A 23,947-nucleotide genomic window follows, 5' to 3' on the forward strand; every position below is an offset into this window, starting at 1 on the left:
GATGTGTGTAGCGAAAGAAACTACTGCAATTCAGCATTTCTCTCTCTCTCTCTCTCTCTCTCTCTCTCTCTCTCTCTCTCTCTCTCTCTCTCTCTCTCTCTCTCTCTCTCTCTCTGAAAATAGATGGGCTGGTGAGATGGCTCAGCGTTTAAGAGCACTGACTGTTCTTCCAAAGGTCCTGAGTTCAATTCCCAGCAACCACAGATGGTGTCTTACAACCATCTGTAATGAGATCTGGTGCCCTCTTCTGGTGTGTCTGAAGACAGCTACAGTGTACTTACATATAATAAATAAATCTTTTTAAAATTTAAAAGAAAAGAAAAGAAGAAGAAAAAATTTTAAAAGAAAAAGAAAACGCAAACAATTTTTTAATGACATGAAGTATTTCCTGTGTATTTTCCTGTGGAGGTCATAGGATTGAGGCTCTTTGGTCAGTGCACCACAGAACATCATACCACGTTTGCATTGCTCTGCGTCAGCGCTGTCTAATGAAAGCATGATGTGATCCATCGTGTAAATCTAAAAATGTCTGATAACCACGTACAAAGAATAAATTAGAACAGGTGAAATGAATGTTTCTAAAGAATTTTGAAGCAACATATCTTAAATACTGTCATTTCTATATGTAATCAATATAAAATGTTAGTGAGATGTGGCATTATTGGTTTTGTGGTAGGTCTTTAAACCTAGCATGAATTGATGCTTGCAATGCTAGCCCATGGTTGGAATGAGGTCACCTAGAGGGGATGCCCTGGCCTCAGAGGCCTTGCTCATCGAAGTGCTTCGCAGCACACTGTACTGCTTCCCCACCTGTGTGATCCATGACCTTGGCCCTGAAGGACAGGGACTATGTACTGGCCTGTTAGAAGCTCCAAGCTCTCAGCATAGAGTTTGTCATGGAAGCAAAACCCTTCCCACCCTGACACCATTAGCCAGCACAGAAGAGAGTTTGGTCTGAACCTCAGCCTGACAAATGATAAAAACCCATTCTCCTTTTCCTGTCCTTAATTTTCCACAGCCTTATGGAAAGAAAGGGCATGACCTTTAGGGTAAATAGAGATGGGTTCTTATTTCAGTGAGTGACCAGTGATAGAGAATTTATGGGAAGGGTTATTAGAGGGGTTTGACTACATTATCTCTCTTAGCCGGAATACCTGTATTTCTAAAATTAAGATGATAAAGGGACATCTACAAAGGGAACTACAAAGCTGGACATAAATAAAGGGACCAGTTCAGTATCTTGCAAACATACCAGCTACAAATGTAGTTCCCCATCTCTGTCTAATAAACCAAATAAATAATTCTTATATGCCCAAGGTTTGATTGTGAGACAGCTTTGAGCCAAAGTAGTCATGTAAAGCAACATGGGAGCCAGGGATCAAGTCCTGACAGCTGCTTTCATATTCCATGGAAAGCTGACAGACCCAGGGCAGCCATGCCTCTCACCTAAGCCAGGGAGCTGCCTGCTTGCCTAGAGAGAGGCATACTGGAGCTGCTCCTCACCTCCCTCTGAGATTCTGCCGCATGAATGTCTCTGCCCCACGTCTAATGGAGTCAGTGCTTTTCTCAGAGCTCCAGAGGTTGGAAGCTCTCCAAACCAAGCCAGGTATAGAAGCCTGAGTTGAGAAAGGTCAAGAAAATGTACAAACATTCAGTCCACTCCACACTGGGCTTTGATCCCAAGAGAAAGAGAAATCTGTTTAACTGAGGTCCTAACATGAGCCTAAGAAACTAGTCCATTTAACCGAGGCTCTCTCATGAGCCTGAGAAACAGGAGAGTAGAACATTGTTCTCCTCAAATGGACCTGCCAAACTAAAATCCCTTCTCCGCTTTGCTGCCTCCTTGGACAATCCCACTAGAGTTTTCCTTTGCCCCTGGGCCTTAGCTGCCTTAGCTCTTCTGCCTGCTGGGTCCTCCTCCCACGGTGCCCGCACTGTACCTCCCTGTCATCAACAGCAAGGTTTTCATACCTCATTCCCACACCACCGTGTTTGCGTGTGTCACACCCATGCACACATACACACATGCATGGACACACTCACACACCTGTATCCACCACACAGCAAACCTATCAGGCTATCCTTACCCACCTTCAGTACCGTAAAGATTCTAACTGTACTATTCCAGACATGCATGTGCGCACACACACACACACACACACACACACACACATACACACACACACAGTCACCACTACACACTCACTCACCATCAAGACTTAGTGTTTTCAGAAACACACTACCACACCCCCCCTACATCCCTCACATAGAGTCAAATTCACCCCATATCACATCTCATACTGTGCCCACAAACACAAACTGAATTATTACCCACCTCAGAACATTTTTTTCTCCTGAGTTTTGTGAACTCTGCTGCCTTGGTTGGAGTCATTAACAGCAAATATGATTATCTTCTATTCGACCTGCATAGTGTTCTGTATATAGCCCAAGCTCAGTATCTATTTCAAAGTGAATGAATGGCTCAGTTCATACATGTCTACAGGACTCAATGAAGTGATCAGGAGAATGGCTCCATGTGGCCTTGGGGGCTGTGAGGCCATCCTGGATGTCTGGCCTTGTCTGGTCCTGTTCTGCTACCTTGGCCTCATGCCAAGGGAAATATTTGTTCTGTGAGCAAACAAAATGTGAATATGTTCTAATCTGTTGCAAAGATACACAGCGCTGCTTTCAGGCCGCCACTTAGATCTCGAGGGCACTTCAAAGAACTGAGGCAATAGAAAGTTCGCAGTGGGGAAGGGGACTGTGCCTCTCTCCTTCTCAGAGAGAAGGGCAAACCAAGACTGGATGATAAGCGTCCCGTTGGCCAATTGTAAATAATGCCTGCTGTAGGCCTGGTGAGATCTCGGGCACCACAAGCTCCCCTTTTCCTATCATTTTACATACTCAGAAATGTCAAAGCTGCAATTTTACCTCTCTCTCTCTCTCTTTCACTCTCTCTCTCTCTCTCTCTCTCTCACACACACACACACACACACACACACACACGAGAGAGAGAGAGAGAGAGAGAGAGAGAGAGAGAGAGAGAGAGAAAGAGAGAGAGAGAGGAGGGGGAAGGGAGGGAGGGAAGGAGAGAGAGATTATTTCATTTTAAAGAGAGAGAGGTTCAGTTACCAGATATGTGTGCTGAACCCTATCTTGTCTCAGGCTGACCAGAAGCTATCTGTACCCACTAGGGCGTCTGTCTGTCATATACCCCGGATCCTGTGTGTCTGCTCGTTAGCAAGCAAGCACAAAGCCTACAGAAGTCAGGAAGAAGAAATGATTCCCAGCACAGACGGCTAGGAAGGTCTTTGGAGCTTGCTTGTTCCTTAGTAGGTAATTCTGCAATACTACTAATCTGGGCAAGTCAACAGCTTTGAAGCCTAGTGAGACGGTTTGGGACACCTGCTGATGACCTGAGTCCCATCCCCACAGCCCACAGAGAGCTGGAAGGAAAGCATCCACTTCTGGACTTTGACTCCCCATTTGCACTGCTATGTTTTCTCCCTCTCACTCTCATTATAAATAAATAGATAGACAATAAACAAGTGGTCAGGAAAGCATGCTTCTCTGAAAACAGAGGGTCTCCTAGATTATGTCATCACAACATAGAATTGTAAAACCCTCTAAAGGAACCCTAGCGTTCCTACTCCCAGTGCTATCTCCACTCCCAAAAGCCACATTAAAGTTTCTACTGCAGTCTTCTCTTTGGCAGCACCCATTCACAATGGGTAAGAGGACAGATTTACCTTCATTGAAAATGGGCAACAAGGTCTGGCCAGATCTGCCCCAGGCATGTTTATACTAACATACATGAACATGTGCACAGAGACGGGGAGAGAGGTCTGTGGTAGCAAAGCTAATCCTCCACACAACTAAGAAAATTATAACCAGCCAGGCGGTGGTGAAGCAGCCTTTATTTAATCCCAGCACATGAGAGGCAGAGGCAGAGGCAGAGGCAGAGGCAGAGGCAGAGGCAGAGGCAGAGGCAGAGGCAGAGGCAGAGGCAGAGGCAGAGGCAGAGGCAGAGGCAGAGGCAGAGGCAGAGGCAGAGGCAAAGATGAAGAGGCAGGTGGATCTCTGTGAGTTCAAGGCCAGCCTGGTCTACAGAACAAGGTCCAGGACAGCCAGCGTTACACAGAGAAACCCTGTCTGGGGGGTGGAAAAAGGGATGAGGAGAAAGAAGAGGAGGAAGACATATTAGGTAAATCTTTAAAATGAAGTTTATAAAGAATGCTTAATATCCTGGAGATATGCCTGATAAAATGTGAGGCAAAATGCAAAGATATACATTAAAAAATGTCTCCATTATGTAAAGCTGTGTTGAAAAAAAGAGAGAAAATATGTTCAAATGTTAACTGTATTCATGTCTAAGATGATGGGTGCTTGCTGACTTATTTTTAACCTTTTTAACAAGTCTTCCTAATTGTATACAATACATGTATATTTTGTAATTACCATTGTATTAGAACTTGTATTTATATTGCAAACTGTGTTTTGTACTATGAGCTGTTTTAAAGCTTTTCAAAGACAGATACCCTGACTGGGTTAAGAAGATCAGATAAAGAAAATAACATGGTCTGGGCTTGCCTACCACATCCATGGCCTTTGGCCCAAGATCCAGCACTGCAATATAAATAAATAAATAAATAAATAAATACATCTGACAAGAACAAACAGTGTTGGAATTATCTCCCATCTTAAAAAGTGAGATTATTAAATATTAAAAGTCCTTTTGATTGGGATTAGGTCACAAATTAAACTAAATCATAGCATCCACGTAGATAGGTAGGATGCCAGCTGCGAGAACATCCTCTGCTTCGGTTCTCACACCCTTACAAGATACACATCAGATCTTGCTAAGTAGCCAACAGCCTGCAGGACTCAGTTCCTGTTCTGTGTAGACTTGGACTCAAGCTCCAGCTCAGAATGGCTTGAATGGGCGTCTGCCATTCACAACTAGCTCTAATAAAGGACTCTTCAGGAAATCCTGCTGGGGACCATGGAAGGAGCAAGTCTGAGCTCTGCCCACCCCACCCCACCCCTGTGGAACTCCCCAGGTTCACCAGGCATTTGAAAGTTCCGTTGTCTCTGTCCTACAGAAGTAGCTGGTACCGAGGCAGCGGTAGGATCTGCTGGGTCAATTCCACCTTCTGCCAGGCCTAGACAGGCCCGTCTGTTCCTCTTTTGGGCCCAGGCCTGGTCTAGGTCGAGGAGGCCACTTAAGAGTGGTTCCTCTGAGCCTGGTGGTGGTGGTGGCCGCGGTGCACGCCTGTAATCCCAGCAGGCAGTGCTGGGAGGCACTCTGGGAGGCAAAAGCAGGCGGATTTCTGAGTTCGAAGCCAGCCTGGTCTACAGAGTGAGTTCCAGGACAGCCAGGGCTATACAGAGAAACCCTGTCTCGATCCCCCCCTCCCCCCCCCCCCCCCCCGCCCAAAAAAAAAAAAAAGAGTGGTTCCTCTGTTGCTGCCACCCTGGTAGTAATAATGCCCTTAATCCCATAGCTCTGGAGGCAGAGGCAGGCAGATCTCTGAGTTCAAGACCAGCCTGGTCTACAGAATGAGTTTTGGGACAGAAGAGTGGTTTCTCTTCCGATCTCTCCAGTGCTCTGAGGTACTTAACGCCCTTGGCAGTCAATGGACCTGTCTTCCCCAGTGTGTCAGAGGGCCCTCTCCTTTGTTACTGCTCCAGAACTTCCTGACTGAGGCTCCTGCTCAGAGGGCTCCAAATCTCCCAGCTCTTCAGCACGTGGTTCCTGCCCAGCACCCCTTCCCCTGCCTGTCCGACTATCACAGCCCACCTCGGTTACCCAGCAGCAGCCGACTCAGCCCTCCTGGTCCCGCAGAAAGTTCCTGAGTGGCTCTTGTAAGTCCCCTAGGCTGGAAAGAAACATCCCTTCCCTAGAATAACAAAATCTAGTCCAAGCTGGCCACAAAGATACAATTTTCTCAATGTTAAAGTTTTTCCCAACAATGTATGTTAAATTTTTGTTACCCGCAGCTTTGCCTGTCTCCTGGGAAAACTCACAGGTGGCAAGAGAACAAGTCCCGAGTGGCTAATCACGGAAAGTCTCGGGGACAGCTCAGCACACGTCCCTCCACAGCTCATGCATTTCATAAACGTGTGTGTGTGTGGGGGGGGGTTGTGGCCTTTCATAACCTTCCCAGTTTCTATTAATTCAGTGTCTTGGTTCATGTAATAAATGTCACATGCTTTCAGGATAGTCTTTTATTTCTTTTTAGAATATTGAATTATATTTACATGTATATGTGTGTGTAAGTACAGTATGTATGCTTGGGCACCTGCCTGCAGAGGCCAGAAGAGGTTGTCAGACACACCTTGCCCCTGCCGGAGCTCTATATTATAGGCAGTTGTAAGCTGACTGATGTGGGTGCCGGGGACTGAACTCCAGTCCTCTGGAAGACCAGCGAGTGCTCCTAAGTCAACTTTCCAGTCCTTGGTGATAATCTTAAAAAAAACAAAAACAAAAAACAAAACAAAACATGAAGCTCTGCTTGGAAAAACTTGATTGCTGTGAGCAAAGCATTGCCAACGACTGTGTCAGACACACCACAGCCCTTTCCCTGCGACATGCCCCACACTAAAGCACACTTGTGCCCTTTGTCACACATTCTGCCCCTGTCACCATGCTCCTTTGTGCCAAGACCACTCGAGCCTCGCGCAGGATCCCATCACCCTGAGGTCTTGTGTCTCTGTGTGGATCCGACAGAACCTTTGCACTTCTCTGGCAGTCTGTGAGGATGAAGACACAAAGCACGAGGAGGGGAAACACTGAGATAATGCTTTCTACAGGAAGCGTCTCCCTGAGAAGGACGGCAGGCTATGCAGGTGCCTTCCTCCAGACTCTGGAGCTATAACCACACTGCCATATGGACTACCTGGTTACCATTCACATTTACAAGGGATACACACGGGTGTTAGTGAATGCTACCCATGTTCTAGTCGGGGTTGCATAGGCCAGAACAGGTAAAACATGGATCTTGTAATGAAAAACTACATCTTGTCATTAAAAGCAGTGTAACATGTAGGGAGGAAGGAGAAGCCATATTTAGCGTTTATATCCTATCACGACACAGGCAGGCTCTGTGGTCAGAGCAGGCCCTGAGGTCAGCTTCCACATTCAAGGTAAACATAGCTAAGAGGAAAAGACAAGATGAAACTCAGATAAATATACAGAACAATTAGGTTATGGAAGGAACACGAGCGAACGTGGAGGAAGAGCCAGAGGGGGTTCCAGTCAGAGTGCGTGTAGAATTCTCCCAACCAGGATGTAACTTGATGGACCGGTGGGATACCGGAAACCTTAGGATGCTCATCTTCCATAGCTGCATGCTCCAGGTGCACTGGGGTCTATCTGAGGGAAACCAGAGACATGGGTGAAAACCAGGCAAGCCAGGGGCCCCCAGTGTTAGCATGTGTTTATAAAAAGATAAAGAGGTCTAAGAATATGTTCTATGGGGGTGTGGTGAGGTATAGGGAAGGTTGTGCCTCGGTGGGCCCATGCCAAGGCATCCCTTCCCCCGAGGGACCAGACACACGACAGTATAGTATAGAATAGAGTTTATTCAGGACATGGGGGGTGGGGAGCTAAGAGGGTAGTAGAGGCAGAGAAAGGCAGAGAGAGGGAGAGAGTAGAGAAGTAGAGGCCGGCCATGACCATGTGGAGAGAGACGGAGGAAGGGAATGGGGAGAGAGGGGGAAGCCAGAGGGGGAGAGGCAAGAGAGGCATGAGTAAGGGAGGAAGGGGGGCAAGCAGCCCCTTTCATAGTGGGCCAGGCCTACTTGGCTGTTGCCAGGTAATTGTGGGGAGAAGCATATCTGGCTGTTTCCAGGTACCGGTGGGGTGGAGCTTAGATAGAAGGCTAACACTCACAGCCCCCCTACTCTTCCCAGGTAAGAACACTGGAGAGTGGTTCTTCTACTTTTTCACTTTTGCCAAGCCCTGGATGGGGAGGAGCTCTGTAGGGGGAGTTGGGAGACACAGGTTGGATGAGTCTACTAGGAAACTTGAGCCAGTCCTTTGAAACCGCACTGGGGTGAGATGTGGATTCTCCTAAGTGACTAAAGGCTGGGGGCAGGGTGGCTTTAAAGTCTTACCAAGATTCATTTCACCTCAGCTGTGACCAACATGAATTTCACTTCCTCAGGACCAGAGGACATGAAGACACACAATGAAATCTAACGTGGTTTTGTAATAGTCGTAATGATTACATTTAACTGTGGTTATCTGAACAACAGAAAATACCCATGCTGCTATAGAATAAACTGTTAGTAGTGATTATGGAAAACTGGATACAGGCCAGGAAGTAACATTGGGGGTTTTTCTTTCCATTCTATATCTTTTTAATAATAAAAATATTGTCAGCAGCCCCTGTTATTTCAAAGAGATAAGAAGTAGGAATGAATCCTATAAGTAGGCCTTACTTGAACCAATTAAAATTAGGTTGACGTTAACCAAAATGCATGTACAAGAGTCCTGCTGGAATGTGCCCAGTAACTACCCATTCTTCCATAAGCAGCAGTAAAACAGTTAGACCAACTACAAGCTTGTTATATAATGGGATAATGTGTAACATAGAAAAGGAATGAGGCATTTATACAATGGAATATTGCACAACAAAGAAAAAGAACAAAGGATAACTACAAATTGATGACTCTTTTAGATACAATGTCAAGAAGCCAGATGTAAAAATGTAACGGGTGACTCTGTTTCCATGACATATAAAAAAATAGATAAAATAGATACAACTTTTCTATGAATTTTTAGAAGCTAAGATGGTAGCATCTGAGGCAGAAGGAAGTGTGTGTGGGGGGGGGTGGGGGGGTGGGGGGGGTGGGGGTGGGGGTGGGGGCTTGCTGCCTAGAGGTGGAGTGGCTTTCTGTTAGGGTGAGGAGGTATGCTAGTAAAGTTTGGTTTCTCAGTCTGATGTCCTAGATAGGTTTGGTTTGGTTTGGTTTGGTAACATGTTGCAATATAGAGCCATCCGGGCAGAGGAACCTCAATTGAGAAAATGTCTCCAGCAGACTGAGCTGTAGGACACGTTCTTGATGACTCATTGATGTGAGAGGGCTTAGTTCACTGGTGGTCCCCTCCCCTCCCCCAGCAGGAGGCCTTAGGTGGTACAAGAAAGTTAGCTGAGCAAGGGGTGGGGGTGGGGTGGGGGGGGCAAGCAAGCCAAGAAGGAGGGCTCCTCTATGGCCTCTGCTTCTGTTCCTCCTTGAGTTCCGACTCTGGCTTCCCTCAGTGGACTATGACTCAGGATTTGTAAGTCAAATAAGTGTTTTCCTCCCTGTGTTGATTGGGGCTGTGAGGTTTTACCTCAGTGATAGAAACCTACCTAAGACATGTGGAGAATGCAGACACAGAGGTCCGTATTTTAGGAAAACTTGTTTTGTCCATACTTTACAATCCATGTACTTTCCTGTACATGCTATACATAACAAAAAAAAGTATATAGATCAAACAGACCCCCTCTGAAATGTCTAAACCTGATCTGAAACCCCCCCCTGGGAGTTAGATGCGGACCAGTCAGCCTCCCAAAATCCAGCAATGGTATGTCGTGGAGGCTGAGATAACTACAGATCCTCAGGATCCGGGGAGCACATGGCTCCTGTCACCATGACACACAGCTGGGGAACAGGAAGAAGGGACAGGCTGAGCGCACCAACAATTCTAGGCACCGGGGCTGGCCCAGGGTGGACTTCTCTAATGCTTTGAGTCTTTAGGCCTGGGCTGGCCTCAGACTCACAGAGATCTGCCTGCCCTTGCTTGCCAAGTGCCAGGATTAGAGGTGTGGCCACATGAGTGAGGCCTGGTGTGGCTTCTTGATGGGAATGGGTGCATAGGAGGGGCAGGAGCGAGTTGAAAGAAGACCTTTGAGATGGTTCCCGTTTTAACCAATGCTCCTTCTCCCCAGAGCCAAAGCACAGCACACAAACAGCACAGGAGAGTGTTGGGGAAGATGTTTGCTCGTTTCTAATACTTACTATCAGTTTGCTCTCCCTATCAATAGATAGGGAGCCTAATTCAGGCTGAAAGCTAAGGCTGGGCTTCCTAGGTCAGGGCAAGGAATCAAATCCACTGATCTCGGAGTATTTCAACTTCTACCAGTCACCACTGTTTATTTCTCCATTGTTCAACTCAAAATACACACACCGCACACACATCAGTAGATCCCACAGAGCCTCAGTGTAGGTGGGTGCCTACAGACCAGGGCAGGAGCCAAAGGACAGCCCGGCTTGCCCTCTGCACCTCAGGTCCTTCATCCCTTAGCTTCAGTCTTCCAGAAGTGCTGTTGGGAGATGCTGAAGCAAGACCGTTCATAGCACCAGGCAGACAAAACCAACCAACCAACCAACCAACCAACCAACCAACCAGACAACCAACCAGACAACCAACCAACCAACCAACCAACCAACCAACCAACCAACCAACCAACCAGACAACCAACCAACCAACCAACCAACCAACCAACCAACCAACGAACCAACCAACCAACCAGACAACCAACCAACCAACCAACCAACCAACCAACCAGACAAACAACCAACCAACCAGACAACCAACCAACCAACCAGACAACCAACCAACCAAACAAACAACCAACCAAACAAACAAACAAACAAACAAAGCATGAGATACCCTGCTCTTGAGTTGAGAATAAAGTCTGAAAAGGTCACGGCAAGGCCAAACTTCTGCTCATATGACACTCACCACCAAGGGCATAGAAGGAAGCAAAAAGCGGACTCTAGGTCAGTCAAAATAGAATCTGCCGAGTCCACACAACAAGTTCCTCTACAGAATCACTGGGGCAGGCACAGAGGACCTTGCTAGGAACCCATGGGTCCTCTCTCCACGCCCACTTCAAACTCATTTGTTTTGAAGGTTTCCGAAGGGCTAGGAGTTGCAAGCATGAGCTACCATGCCTGGCTTGGTTTGGGGTTTCTAGGCTGCCAGATCAGAGGAAGAAAATTAAGATGGACATAAGGCACCAAGGGACTGGAGAACTCCCCCTTTTAACACACTACAAATTCTGGTTGCCAGTAGGAGGTGGAGAAGCAGAAAAACTCCAAAGAGCAGACACAGGTTCCCTTCAATGCTCAGTAGCCTGAGGGTCCCTCATGTGGGGCAGACAATTCTTGTGACCTTCAGAGAGAAGGAGAGAGAAAAAGATTGAGAGAGAGAGAGAGAGAGAGAGAGAGAGAGAAGTTTGACATGTGACTGGTTCCGCAAGTAGGCATGTCTGTCTGTAACTAGAGGTGGAGGATGGGCTCAAAATAAACTCATGGGATTGCAGATCTGTAGATCCTGTTTCAGAGTGGGATCTAGTTATGAAAGGCAATGTGAAGCTGTGTGTGTGTGTGTGTGTGTCTGTGTGTGTGTGTGTGTGTGTGTGTGTGTATTGGTGGAGGGGTGGGGCTTAAGGAAGACATCCTCCCCCATCAGAAATCTTAATTTCTCGTGTTCTTTCAGCTTTTTCTGAGAGTGATTGTTTCATAACATCTAAGGCTGGAGTGTTAGCAGAAGACAGGAGGGAGACTGGCTCAGGAGATAAGCCAGGAGAGGATATGGGACCGTCCAGTCAGATGGTTAGGAACAGACATTCAAGCTGGCCTGCTGCTTCCCATGAGAAACCACAGGCATGCATGTGTGCATGCTGCAGTGTGCGTGCAAGTGTGTGTGCATGTGTGGAGACTAGAGGACACTCGTCAGTATTATTGTTAGGCATGACATACACCTTCCTTTTTTCTTTTCTTTTCTTTCTTTTTCATTTTTGTTGTTTGTTTGTTTGTTTAGGACATTGTCTCTAGGCCTGGCACTCAGCACATAGGCTAAGCTGGCCTCTCAGAGAGCCCCAGGGAGCCCTCTGTCTCACCCCTGCAGCACCAGGAATACAGGGTTGCAGTACAGTGCCCAGGTTTCAGGCATGTTTTTAAACACCTCACACTGAATCTCAGTTTTCCAGCAGCAAACTGTGCTTTAGCGGTGCCTATGAGAGGGCTTGGGGACACTGAATGACACACTGCATGTGGAGAGTCTAGGACAAGGAAGATGCTCCGGAAATATAAGTTCTTCTTCTGAGGTGTATCCTGCTGTCCCAGGATAATTCTGAAGTCTGGGTGGGATTTCTGGAGCAAGTTTCCAGAGAGCTACTCTGAGAGAGTAGCAGATGCAGAGCGGGGGACCCCAGGAGGGGACCTAACTCGGTAGGGCACCATAGAACAAGCCCTTGTCTGGGATTCTGGGATCTACACTAGGCTCTGAGTCTCACTCTTACTAGCTACATGCCCTTGAAAAAAAACAAAACAAAAAAAACCTCCCAACCTTTGTGCCTTCCTTCCCACATCTAGCAGACGGGAGACTGATGGTATACTTATCATAGGGCGGCTAGGAGGATCAGCTTTAGGAGGATTTGCTTTAGGCAAAGCTTCCACAGAGTCTGACTTTCCCAAAGTGGGCTCTTGTCTTTAAGCGTACAGCTTCTAAGGGACTGGACTGCCCAGCCTAGTGATTAAATAGCAGGCTCTGGGAAACCCTGTGTGATCTACACTCTGTATTAGTTAATTTTGGGGTTGATGTGACCAAATTACCTCAACTGAAACAATTGAAGAGAGGGAAGATTTATTCTGGCCCTTGGCTCAGTGAGTTCCGGTCCGGCTGGGCAGGAAGGGCAGCTCTGTCCACGCTGAGGCGGAACACACACCAAGAGGTGGTGAGGATGCTCCGAAGCCAGGGTCTACTCTGTAACCTCTAAAAGCCTGTCCCCGGGGCCTGCTTCCACCACCTCCTAAACATTTTGCTGCCCTCAAAGTAGAACCACTAGTAGAGACCCTTGTAGAGACAGGAGCCATTTAGACCGTGACACGCTCCTGCTCTGGGCTGGCTGGCTCTGTGGTATTTCTGTGCCTCTGTTTCTTCACCTCCAGAAAGTAGAGGTGATCATTACAGTGCACCCTTACAAGGGATATAGGCTGAAATAACGCTGCTTGCGTGGAACTGAACAGAGGAAGTTCCTGGTAACTGGGGGATCTCACTCTCCCCTGGCTGGAAGGAACAACAGGACCCCGATTTGTTTTTTGTTTTTGTTGTTGTTGTTTTGGATTTCTGACTGAGTTCGAGGCCAGCCTGGTCAACAAAGTGAGTTCCAGGACAGCCAGGGCTATACAGAAAAACCCTGTCTGGAAACAACAACAACAACAAAAAGCAAAAAGAAAGAAAGGAAGGAAGGAAGGAAGGAAGGAAGGAAGGAAGGAAGGAAGGAAGGAAGGAAGGAAGGAAGGAAAGAAGGAAGGAAGAAAGCAAAAGAAAAGAAGACCAAATTCTTGACCTTTCCCTTGAAGGAAACATCTCTGTACCATTTAGTGCTTGTCTTCAAACCGTTTCCTCCACACTATAAAAGAAGAAACTTGAGGCTATGCGCCTGCACCCCAGGGCCACACTCAGAAGGCTCAAGGGCTCACGGGGACAGGAGCACTCCCGTCAGTTTGGATACCAGCTGGGCTGGGTTGGATACAGGTGGGCTGTGCGCCTTACACTCTAGCTTGCTTTGGCCTTTTGCAGGGACCTCGTAGAAAGCAGACCTGTAAGAGGAAGCAGGCAGCGAGGCTTGGGCCTCCCCTCCTCCCTTCCCCTCACCCCCCATTGTCTCCTTTAACTGACACGGCAAACTGAATGTGAAGAACAGGCGTCTAGTTTCTCATTGTGACCGAGTTTTGCTACTGCCCAAGGACAAAGGCTAGATTGACACAAGAAGAATGTCCCAGAGGGCGGGTCTCTTTTTGTTTCCTTTTCCGACTCTGTTTCTCTCCTGGAGGGGAAGGAATGATAATTAGAGCACTTGCTCTACAAATCCCCTATGTAAATACATTCTTAGGGGGAGGGGATCCAGCACGCTCGACCAGAAACGTCCCATACTAACCTTAACACTCATATCTGGCAGAGATAACAAGAGAAAGACAGTGAGGTGGGGGTGGGGTGGGGGTGGGGAAACCTGGGGGCCTCTGGACTCTGTTCAGATGTCCTTCCCCAGTGACTAGCTTAACCCAGTCACAGGTAGGACTCCTGTGGGGGGCTCTGGAGAGGGACCTCTTCTTATCGACTTTCAACAATGGACGGACTAGTGCTGTGCCTTAGTTTCTCATTTGTAGAATGAAGATATTAATAGTTCTCACCGCCTCACTGTGGAGATCATCTGTGGAGGATTGTGTGACTGTGGGCCATCCAAGGCAACCCGTGGATCTCATTCTCTCTATAGACTCTTATTTATTTATTTATTTATGGCCCAGCACAGGATCTGGATGAATATTTGGTACAACCTAAATGTTTGCTGGATGACTAAGTTATTAATCACCAATAGCTTTAATGAAGCATAACTCCCCACATATGATACTGTAGCTATCAACTTCTCTCTTTTCTATGGTGCTGGGTCTATAACCCAGGACCTTGTGCCTTCTAGGCAAGCTCTCAATGATCTTTCCAAACTACCTTACCCACCCAGGACTGCTGGCACAAGACTGCCTTCCCAACACTTAGGAGGAAGGAAAGACTAGAGAATGGGAGGTGAGTTTGGGCTACATAGTGAGACCCAGGCCAAACCAGCTACATAGCAAGGCCCTGTCTCAAAGAGTAACAATAAATCAGTCAAATATGACACACAATACCTCCCCTCACTCCAGTTAGCCCCTGTTTACTGCCTCACAACCTATAAACTTCCAAATTTCTCTTCCTGAGGAGGAATGGAGAGCTTTGGTCTGAGGCAAAGGTCACAAGAGCCACATCAAGGCATGGAGTGTCGGGATGCGAAGGAACTACTGAGAGCTTCCACAGCAAGCCACGAGCTTTCAGAGAGCCAGGACCCAGACAAGTAAGCAAAGGGGAGAAGGAGGAAACTCTTGAAGAAATTTCAACCAGACAGGAGCTTGGCCTGGGATAAGAACAGGGAGGGATGGCGGTGGGGTGCAGACCAATCTGGAACTAGCGTGGGCCTTGCAAGAAGCTGGACTGAAAGCCTTCAGGACGTCAGAAGCAAGCCAGGAGCACGGGAACACGAGGACAAACTCTACAGCCACCAACTAGAAGAGGAGCTAAGGGAAGCACAGTGCACAAGCAGGAAATTAAATATCAAGGAACTGCTCGTTAAAAGTTCAAAGCACCTGCCCACACTTCAACTGGTGCCCTTCCCAGTCTTTGGCAAAACTGATAACTCAGCCCGCTGACCCTGGGTCCAGGTCTCATCCCAGCGTTCAAATCGGTCAAGGACTGTAACCAACACACCAAGTGCCAAGCTTTGGGGCCTCGGACTAGAAATCCACACCTTGTGTTCCTCCACAGTGGGGCACTGGGCACCCGTAGGGTAACAACTTTGGACCTGCTTTGCTGAGGTTCTCCAAACGTTGACACCCTGCTCCCGGGTTAGTACAGAACAGAACTGGCTCACAAGCATCCTAGCATCCTTGGGAAAAGAAAAGAACGGCCATTGTTGGTAACAGGAGCAGGACGAGGAGTTGGAAGGGTAGAGGATTGTTTTATTTGTTTCCTGGAACACCCTGTTAAGAATCTCAACAACTGCAGTCAATGCCCGATCTTTTGGCAAGCGACGCTGCTTCTCCCGGTTCCCAGCTGCACGGGATCTAATTCGCAAACACACCATCTTGCATTCAACACTTTAATGGAAAACAAGCAGCCTGGGAGGGAAGCAAACGATCTAACGGCACGAACGTTTCAAAGGGATTTGTTCTTTCCAGGCCCTCTACCGGTCCGGTGCCGTCCACGAACCGGATTTCGGGCTGAAGCCTCTTGCCTGCAGAGCTCGGACGTAATTAGCCCGAGAAGACGCGATCGGGTATGGGCTTAGGCTTTGGCAACATGAAACACTAACTAAGATCTGGAAAAGCTCAGGTTTTTAAAGGAAGATAACTCCTTATTCTTTCCACTGAAACCTGGTTTAAAAAAAATTAAGGCTTCTCTTTAAGGTAGCTAAGATTAGAGGGCTCCGTTTCCGTTTTCTGTGTTTCTATGGGCCGAACGCCCAGGCGGGTCAGCGAGTTTCTGTGTGTGGAATGACGAATTCCTCTCGCCTGAGTTCTAAAATGATAACTTAGCTCGCTGCTGCAGCTGCGAACGCCTGGCGCCAAGCGGCCCCGCGCGGGGGTGGCGGGAGGAGCGGCGCAGGCCGAGGCCAGGGGGAACTTCGCTAGTGGCCCCTTTAAGAGCTTCACTGACTCAGCTAAGCTCCCCCTCAGGTCGCGTTTTTTATGAATGAAAAACGTCCTTACATTCATTATATAAACAAGCCGGTGCTGATTGGTCAATGGCGCCCAGCGCATAAATTATGTAAAACAGACCTCTGAGGGCGTTGAGGGAGGCCGACCGTTAGCCAATGGGCGCCGCAGTTGATGGGGCGGCCCAGCTGGATTTGCCTGAAGACAGGGTAAACAAGAGGTGATGGGCAGCTGCAGGGACGGCCGCGGACCAATGGGAATGTGTGTGCTCTGGGCCGCGGGCCAATGGCGGCGGGCGGAGCCGGCGGGGGGCCGGGCCAGTGCTGCAGCGGGTTGCAGGGCGGCGCAGAGTCCGGAGGCCGGCGCGCGGAGCGGTCCTCAGCCCGGATCGCTGCGGCCCAGCCCGCCACCGAGTCGCGCAGACGAGCGCGCGGAGTGGCCGCTCAGGTGCGGGCTGGTTCCGGGTCCTCAGCTGGGCGTTATTGGGGTGACTCCCGGAGCTAGATGCCCCCTCCCCCCGAGGCCCGGTTCGGTTCGGTTTCTAGGAGGCATCGGGCGGGGGCGGCTAGCGGTTCCGGAGCGAGCGGAGAGCGGGTTTCCGCACGTCGCGGAGGAGGCACCCGGGGTGCTGGAGCGGGTGCAGGGAGCAGGGTGCGGGGCGCAAGCTACGGAAGCGGGGTGCAAGAACGGGGTGCGGGGCGCGGAGTTGTGGGCCCCCGAGGGCCCTGGGAGGCTCGCGAGAAGAAACGCTCCGCGACTCTTATGTGGGGGGTGGGGGGAGCGAGCGGCAGTTTCAGGGTGCTGCTTCAGAACCCCGAGAGTTAAATGACACCGACATGTGCAGCCTGCGGGTGCAGGATCTGCCCGAACTTCTGCAGGCCTGGCAAGTTGGAGACTGGGCAGCGGGCCCGCAGCCCCCCACACCCTCCTCTGAGGGCTGAGGGTATTGGGGCCGCCTGAGCCTCGGCCTGGGGAGGAGAGAACCGGTTCCGAGGCGGCCAAGAGTGATGCTGGAACCTCGTGAATGATTGGGGGTCTGCCTCGCAAAGGGGGTAGTGATTGAGTAGGGGGTGATTGGGGGGAGGCATGTGGGATCGGAAGTAAATTAGAGGCGGCTGGTATCGCCCAGCGCTGCACCTCGTTTTCTGAATGTGGGTGACTTTATGAATGAAGCAGGTTTCTTTCTTGGGCTCTGAGCTCTGAGGCTTTTTTTTTCCTCCCTTTTTTTGTGAATGAAGCATTGAGCTTTCTTCCTAAAACGCTGGGGTGAGGGGCCTGCGTCGGAGGCTAAGCCTGCGTTGGGAGTGGGGGCGGGGGCGCAGCTGAAGGAGTTTTCATGAATGGGAAGGCTGGGAATTGGGTGGAAGTGTGTCTTGTTTTGTGAATGGGGCCCGGCGCGAGGGATCCAGTTACAGCCCTCTACCTGCGGTGGCGGCCGCGGCTCGTTCTCCCATTCATAAAACCAGGCTTGCTGCGCGCCACGGGGAGGGGCCTCGATCCGGTCGCTGCGCCCAGTTAAAGTTTTCCTGGGGGCACCCGGGATTTGGGGGCTGGGGGGAGCGACTACGACGACACAAAGGAAGTGGTTTAAACTCCAGGATGAACCGAAGCCTTCCCTGCAGGCTTTTAAAAGATACTTTGAACACGATGTTTCCAGCTCTTGAACTCCAGGGGCTGCTTAGACGATCCTCGATGCTGCTTTTGGAATCTCTTCGGGCAGTTTCTTTTTTACCAATTTTTTTCAAAGGATATTTTTGCGCATCATGAGATTCTAAAAATATTTTACCCTTTGGTTTCCTACACGTTCTCTTAACCCACAACAGACATTTAAGAATTTATGAGGCCACAACTTAGGCAGGCAGATTTTTTTAAAAATACAACACAGAATTCTTTCATGCTTCTCCACTGTCTACGAAGGTTTCTCAGATTTGGTACTGGTTGGTGACATTCAAGAGAGGCCTCATTCTCAACGATGTTTGCACTGTGTGGAAGGCAAGCTGGCAGGAGTGTTTTTCTAGGAAGTTGTGAACTCTCTTTCCTTTGACTTTGAAAACAGCTGATGACTTGGGCCAAGTGCTGGCTGTGAAGGGTTTTCTTGTATCCTGCTCACTTATGAAAATTTGATACGGGCCTCGCAGCGTGAAAAACAAGTCAGATGGAAATGCTTACTGTGAAATAAGTTCCCTAGTTTGTGTACAACTTAAAAGAAAATGCCCGTTAGGCCTATTATTTAGAGCTGAGGTGAATGAATTCTTGGTTTTTTTTGACCTGAGTTTTCACTTGAAAAATTAAGTATTTAGGAAGGTGACACCCAAACTTGCTAGCTAATTCTTCCCATGCTAGAAAAGTGTCTTTCCTCTTGATTTAGTTACCTTCAAGCCCAGCTCTTAACAGTGTTTGACTGTTTTTGTTAAAGACTTGAGGTCATTGTAGAACAGAGACTTTTTTTCCATGGATACTTTTGCATTAAAGGGGTTTAATGGTTTTTGTTGTTTTATTTTTTTTCCTTTTCTTTCTCCTTTTGGTAGAGATGTTTAAATATGTGCAGTGGAATTGAATTTCCTTTATCTCTCATTTTTATAGATGTTTTATTTAGAAGTTGAGTAGATGGCAGCTAATCTTTGTAGGTTGCCATGGAGATGCTGTGTCATTTCAGGTACACCTGTTTGGACAGACGGTTTGGGTTTAAATAAAGAATCGTGTGTGTGTGTGTGTGTGTGTGTGTGTGCGTGCGCGCGTACTTCTGATCAATTTGTTCCTGGAACTGTACTTAGTGTTTTTACCATAAACCTACAAAAAAACCTACAACATGCTTTGAGAAACACCATGCATGTTAGTTTCTTCATTGCCAATAATTTGGAATATGTAACACCCAGTTTCCCTAGTTCTTGTCACTTAAAGTAGCAAATCTTAATTAAAAACTTACCTAAAAAACAAAACAAAAACACTGGAACAAATGTCCTGCAAGGTCATTTTTCAGTGCAAGTAAGCTGAGGGATTTGGTTGGTTTTGGCTTTTGTGGTAGGCAGGCAGGCAATACTAAAGTGTGTGTGTGTGTGTGTGTGTGTGTGTGTGTGTATGTGTAAGTATGTTTAGAGACCTCAGAGAGGTGAGATGCTTACACAGGGAAGAAGGAAAGAATTGTATATTACTCCACCCCACCCCCGCCACAGTTTAAATCTCCCAAATCCATGTTACAGGAGGATCTCTTTACCACTCCCAAGAAACTACTCAATGCTGAAGCCTTTCAAAGTGGTAGCAGAGACTTTGGAAGCACCATGGATGGGTTTTGTGATCAGCAAGTCCCTTTTATGGTCCCAGGGGTGAGTTGTCCTGTTTTGTCCTTGACCTCTGTGGTATGTTTTCCCCTCCCTGGAGAAGTGGGTGGACCCTCTCTGCACCTCTTTCCTGCATTTGAATCTTCATTTTTTGGCCTCTTTCAGAAATCTAGATCAGAGGACTGTCGAGGGCGACCTGTGATTGACAGAAAGAGGAAGTTTGTGGACACAGATCTGGCTCACGATTCTGAAGGTAGTGGAGTTTCCCCCTGTGCGCTTTGGCTTCCTCAGATCACACGGACCCTGATGTGCAGACTCCTGGATGCTCCTTAGCACAGAAATAGCCCCATTTTGAGTCTTCTTTTGTTTGTTTACAGAGCTGTTTCAGGATCTTAGCCAACTTCAAGAGGCTTGGTTAGCTGAAGGCAAGTTTCTAGACCTTCTGTTTTCCATGCAAGCATTTAACTGTGCCTTTTAGTAAAATGCAAAGATCTAAAACAGAACTCTCTTTCCAGCTCAAGTACCTGATGACGAGCAGTTTGTCCCAGATTTTCAGTCTGATAACTGTAAGTACCTTGGTGTCTGTGACACATTTGTTCTGAAATTGTTTGGCTTTGGATTATTTCCATCCAGAATATGTTCATTCTTCGTCAATAGCCAAAAGATTTGGACAGTGGTGTGCATGCATTTTAATAATTTAGGGTTACTCCCGAAGACTTGTCTCATTTTTTTTGTTGATACAATTTCTGGCTCTGTTGAATGTACTATTTACTCAATATTAATTTCAGTAAAATTTCTTTTTACCTTACAGTTTGAACTCCAGAATTTTAAGTTAGGATACTAGCTAAGATTCTGTGTCAAACATCTGCTTGTTTTTAGATATGTGTGAGTTGAGGACACACACATATACTCTTTCTCTCACACTCAACACACACACATACAGACACACACACACATAACACACACACACACACACGCATTGTACTGTGTGGGGTGTAGGTTCTTGCAGAGCCCAGAAGAGGGTGTCAGGACCCCAGGAATTAGAGTTACAGGAGATTATGAGCACAGTGTGCTGGGAACTGAACTCAGGTCCTCCAGAACCAGAGCAGCACGTGTTCTTAACTACTGAGCCATCTTTCCAGCCCCCAGTGCCTATAAATCAACATTTTCTTCAAATCCATTTTTCGTTTTGTCTTCTAAATTAAGTCTTTGGGCTGAGGCTATAGCTCAGTAGTATAGAACCTGCCTAGCATGTACAGCAAAAGTTCCAAGCTCAGCCCCCTAGCATTGCAAAAGAAGAGTTATAAATTTAGGCAAAGCCAGGGAAGAATCTGACTCTTTTTTCCCTTTGACCGGTCCAGCGCGCGTACTTCCTGGACAATTTCTGTTAATTGTGGTTCCACCTAACATGTCAGTTTTGTTTCTCCTAAGCTAACAAAGGGCGGGCACCGAGTGACTTGTTTTGCTCTCATTTTTCATGTGGTTGTTGGGGGACCTTACTGTCAAGTAAAGCCTTTTTCTTAATCCTTAAGATCGCTTGCTCCTTAAGATAGGTCAGCAAGGAGTCCCGCACACGGCTGGCTCGTGAGGCTGCCAGGGCGTGTTAGCTTGGCTCTGCCCTTTCCCGGCTCTCCTCCACAGGCTCAGGAGCTCCATGGTCCAGGCACTGCTACCAAGGACAAAGCTGGCTGATGAAATTGGAGCAGCGCAGAGCTGCTCTAGAGAAGCATTAGTCACTGGCGAATGAGCAGGTTTAAGAGCGGTCTGGAGAGTGCTGCCTCTCTTGAGAGTTGCATCATAGAGAGATTCATGTCTCTTAGTCATAGTTTATAATAGCAAGCACCTGAGCCAGGCTGGGATTTGATTTCTTATTTTGCAGCAACAGATTCTTCTCAGCTTTGTTTTATCTCTGGGGTGCATGTGTGCAGGAAAATGTCACCGGGAGAGAGAGGGAGTATCTGGGTCTGTTGAAAAGCAGGGTACTCTAAATGTATTAGCTAAAAGAACAGAGGTAGCAGCTAAGTATTCTGTAATGATAGCCCTCATGTTCAAGGTAGAATGCCATGAAACTTGGAAAAAACGGAATAGGCTGTCACCATAGATTTACGACAACTTCAGCTTGCTGCGGAGGTTGTCTGTTCAAAAGGAAATGCTTATTTTTGCCCTTGGATTGCTTTCAAGTGATTGTTGCCATTGAAAGGCTACATAGTGATAAACCCGTGTGGTCGAGGTGGGGGTGGGGGTGGGAGGATGTTTGGATGGTGACAGAGTCTGGACTCAACTTGTTTCTGTCTTGGCAGTTTTGCTCTGCCTTTTCAGTTCTTACCCAGAACCACAGTAAGCTGCAGCCTGCTGGGGATTGGGCTTGTGTGGCCGAGTTTCTTTGAAATGCTTTTATTACACTGTTTGTTTCTCTGTGGCCCACAAGGGTTAAAGGGGAGGTGAGACAGCTGGGCTTAGATTGATTGCAAGCTTTGCCTGTTCTTCTGGGAGGAGGGATGACAGCCAGCAGAGTTTCTGTCTGCAGAGATTCTTATCTGTGGGAATAGGTGAGAGCAAAGAGATCAGTGAGTGTGTCTTGGTGCTCTAGGAATCATGCCTGCTCAGCATGTAGAATGTGCTAGGTTCTTTAATTAAAACACTGTACCTTAAATGCAGGTGTTAGGGAGCGCTCCTTACCTACCAAACACGATGGGGTTTGTTTATTTGCTTGTTTTATTTGCTTGCCTTTTTTTGTCTTAACTGCTTAATGTTGAGCTTGTCTACATTTAAAAGGATAAAACGGATGGTTGAGTAGCCTTAAAACGCCTCTTCGCCTCTTCGGAATTCCTTCCCCTGACTCTTCTTGAGGTAGAAGGGGGCAGGGGTGGGGGATCAAATAGGCTCGAGATCTGAGGCTTGAGTCCCCACCCCCATGGCCTGGGTAGCCCAGAGCCCTCCATGCAGGCTGCCTGTGTATGATTATAAGTTCAGGTTCATACTGATCAGGGACCCCTGCTGGAGCTGGTAGAGCCCATGGATGTCGGACTGCATGCCTTGCTTCCCTGTGAGCACTCTTCATGTTCTTGTGTGGAGGACCAGCTCTTCCAGCTCTCCTCTGGAAAAGCCATGCTGGGATGGGGGGCGGGGAACCAGTATAGGCCAAATTCCCAAGAGGTGATATATTAACGCTTCCAGATTCAGGTAACTTGCCTATAGACATTTACCTGTAAGTGTGATTTAAAGAAGTGGATCCATTGTAAGTTTACAGAAACACCCAGCCCACCTCCGGCCATGCTTAATTTACCTCTGTCTCTTGAATACACACTCAGTAAAGGATGTCTTACCTAGAAAGGCATCCTAATATTTTATTTATTTGTTTGCTTAGTGTGTGCACATGTGGTGTGTCCGTGTGGCAAGCCTTCTTATGGTGGTTAGAGGATAATTTGTGGGAGTTGGTTCTCTCTTTCTGTCCTGTGTGTGGGCCATCAGGCTTGGTGGCAGGTACTTTTATCCTCTGAGTTCTCTTGCTAGCTCCTTGTTAGAAAATTTAAAAATTAAAATCAAGAGGACAGAAAGTGCATCCTATAACACACAGTTTCTCCCTCATGTTATGGTGCCCCTCCCACCATAAAATCATTTTGTTGCTACTTCGTAACTGTAATTTTGCTACTGTCTTGAATTGTGATGTAACAGCGGGCTATGTGGTGTGTGACCTCTCCCCAAAAGGGTTGTGGCCCACAGGTTGAGAACTGCTGCTCTAGAGCCTGGGAGGTCTGTCAGTGCCCACCACCCCATAATAATCTATTGTTCCAGAGATATGACTTGAAGATCCCAGATTGAGCTGGAACTCCTTGAAGGGATAGTTTGAAAATACCAACATGTACTTTGGGTGAAAATAGAATCCGGTGAAACAAACGGTAAAGGTTTTTACAATAACAATCTAGTTTTCAAGGAAAGCTGTAGTCATTTTTAGTTTAAGGTCTAGGAGGTGGGTTTCAGGGAAGTGTTGGGGAGGTCACTGGCCTTCCTGCCCACACTTCAGAGAAGGCTGTTGCACAGATGAGCAAATAGAGGTTTTCCATTTAGGGCTTGGAAGAGATACAAAACAGAAACGCTGTTAAAACTGACTTAGTTCCTTAAAGGTGCATTAGCATACGGAAAGATGTAGAGCTGGGAGTCCTGTGAAGTGCGTGCATGCATGCATGCATGCATAAAATAGTTCGTCACAGACCACATGTTACACCACTCCATGAGCTCTGGAGTCTCTGTAGCTCTCTCCACCCGTTTCCTACATATTTTTACAGAATCCAGTCAAAGCCACAGATAGGATTGACACCGAGAATACTTTGGTTCTCTGCTGTGGAGAGAGGAAGCTGATATCATGGTTTCTCTGAGCTAACTTCCTGGTTACTAATGAGTGGTTTTTTTCAATGCAGGTTTCGAGT

At 47.6% G+C, this 23,947-nt stretch overlaps 1 protein-coding gene across 2 annotated transcripts in view; it reads left to right on the plus strand.

The window, feature by feature from the left end:
- Positions 1-16,576: 16,576 nt before the first annotated feature.
- The window catches only part of Etv5 (ETS variant transcription factor 5), a 58,351-nt gene continuing 50,980 nt past the window's right edge, over positions 16,577-23,947 (plus strand). The window contains exons 1-5 of one of the 2 annotated variants that reach the window (XM_052158597.1): positions 16,577-16,689; positions 19,443-19,565; positions 19,686-19,773; positions 19,898-19,945; positions 20,036-20,086. In XM_052158597.1, the coding sequence (XP_052014557.1) occupies positions 19,521-19,565; positions 19,686-19,773; positions 19,898-19,945; positions 20,036-20,086 (232 nt within the window). In that variant the 5' untranslated portion in view covers positions 16,577-16,689; positions 19,443-19,520. Of the gene's footprint in view, positions 16,690-18,847; positions 18,899-19,442; positions 19,566-19,685; positions 19,774-19,897; positions 19,946-20,035; positions 20,087-23,947 lie in introns of those variants that run through there. The other variant, XM_052158598.1, reaches the window with a different exon arrangement.

This window comes from Apodemus sylvaticus, chromosome 15 (genome assembly GCF_947179515.1).
Source record: "Apodemus sylvaticus chromosome 15, mApoSyl1.1, whole genome shotgun sequence".
Classification (NCBI taxonomy): domain Eukaryota; kingdom Metazoa; phylum Chordata; class Mammalia; order Rodentia; family Muridae; genus Apodemus; species Apodemus sylvaticus.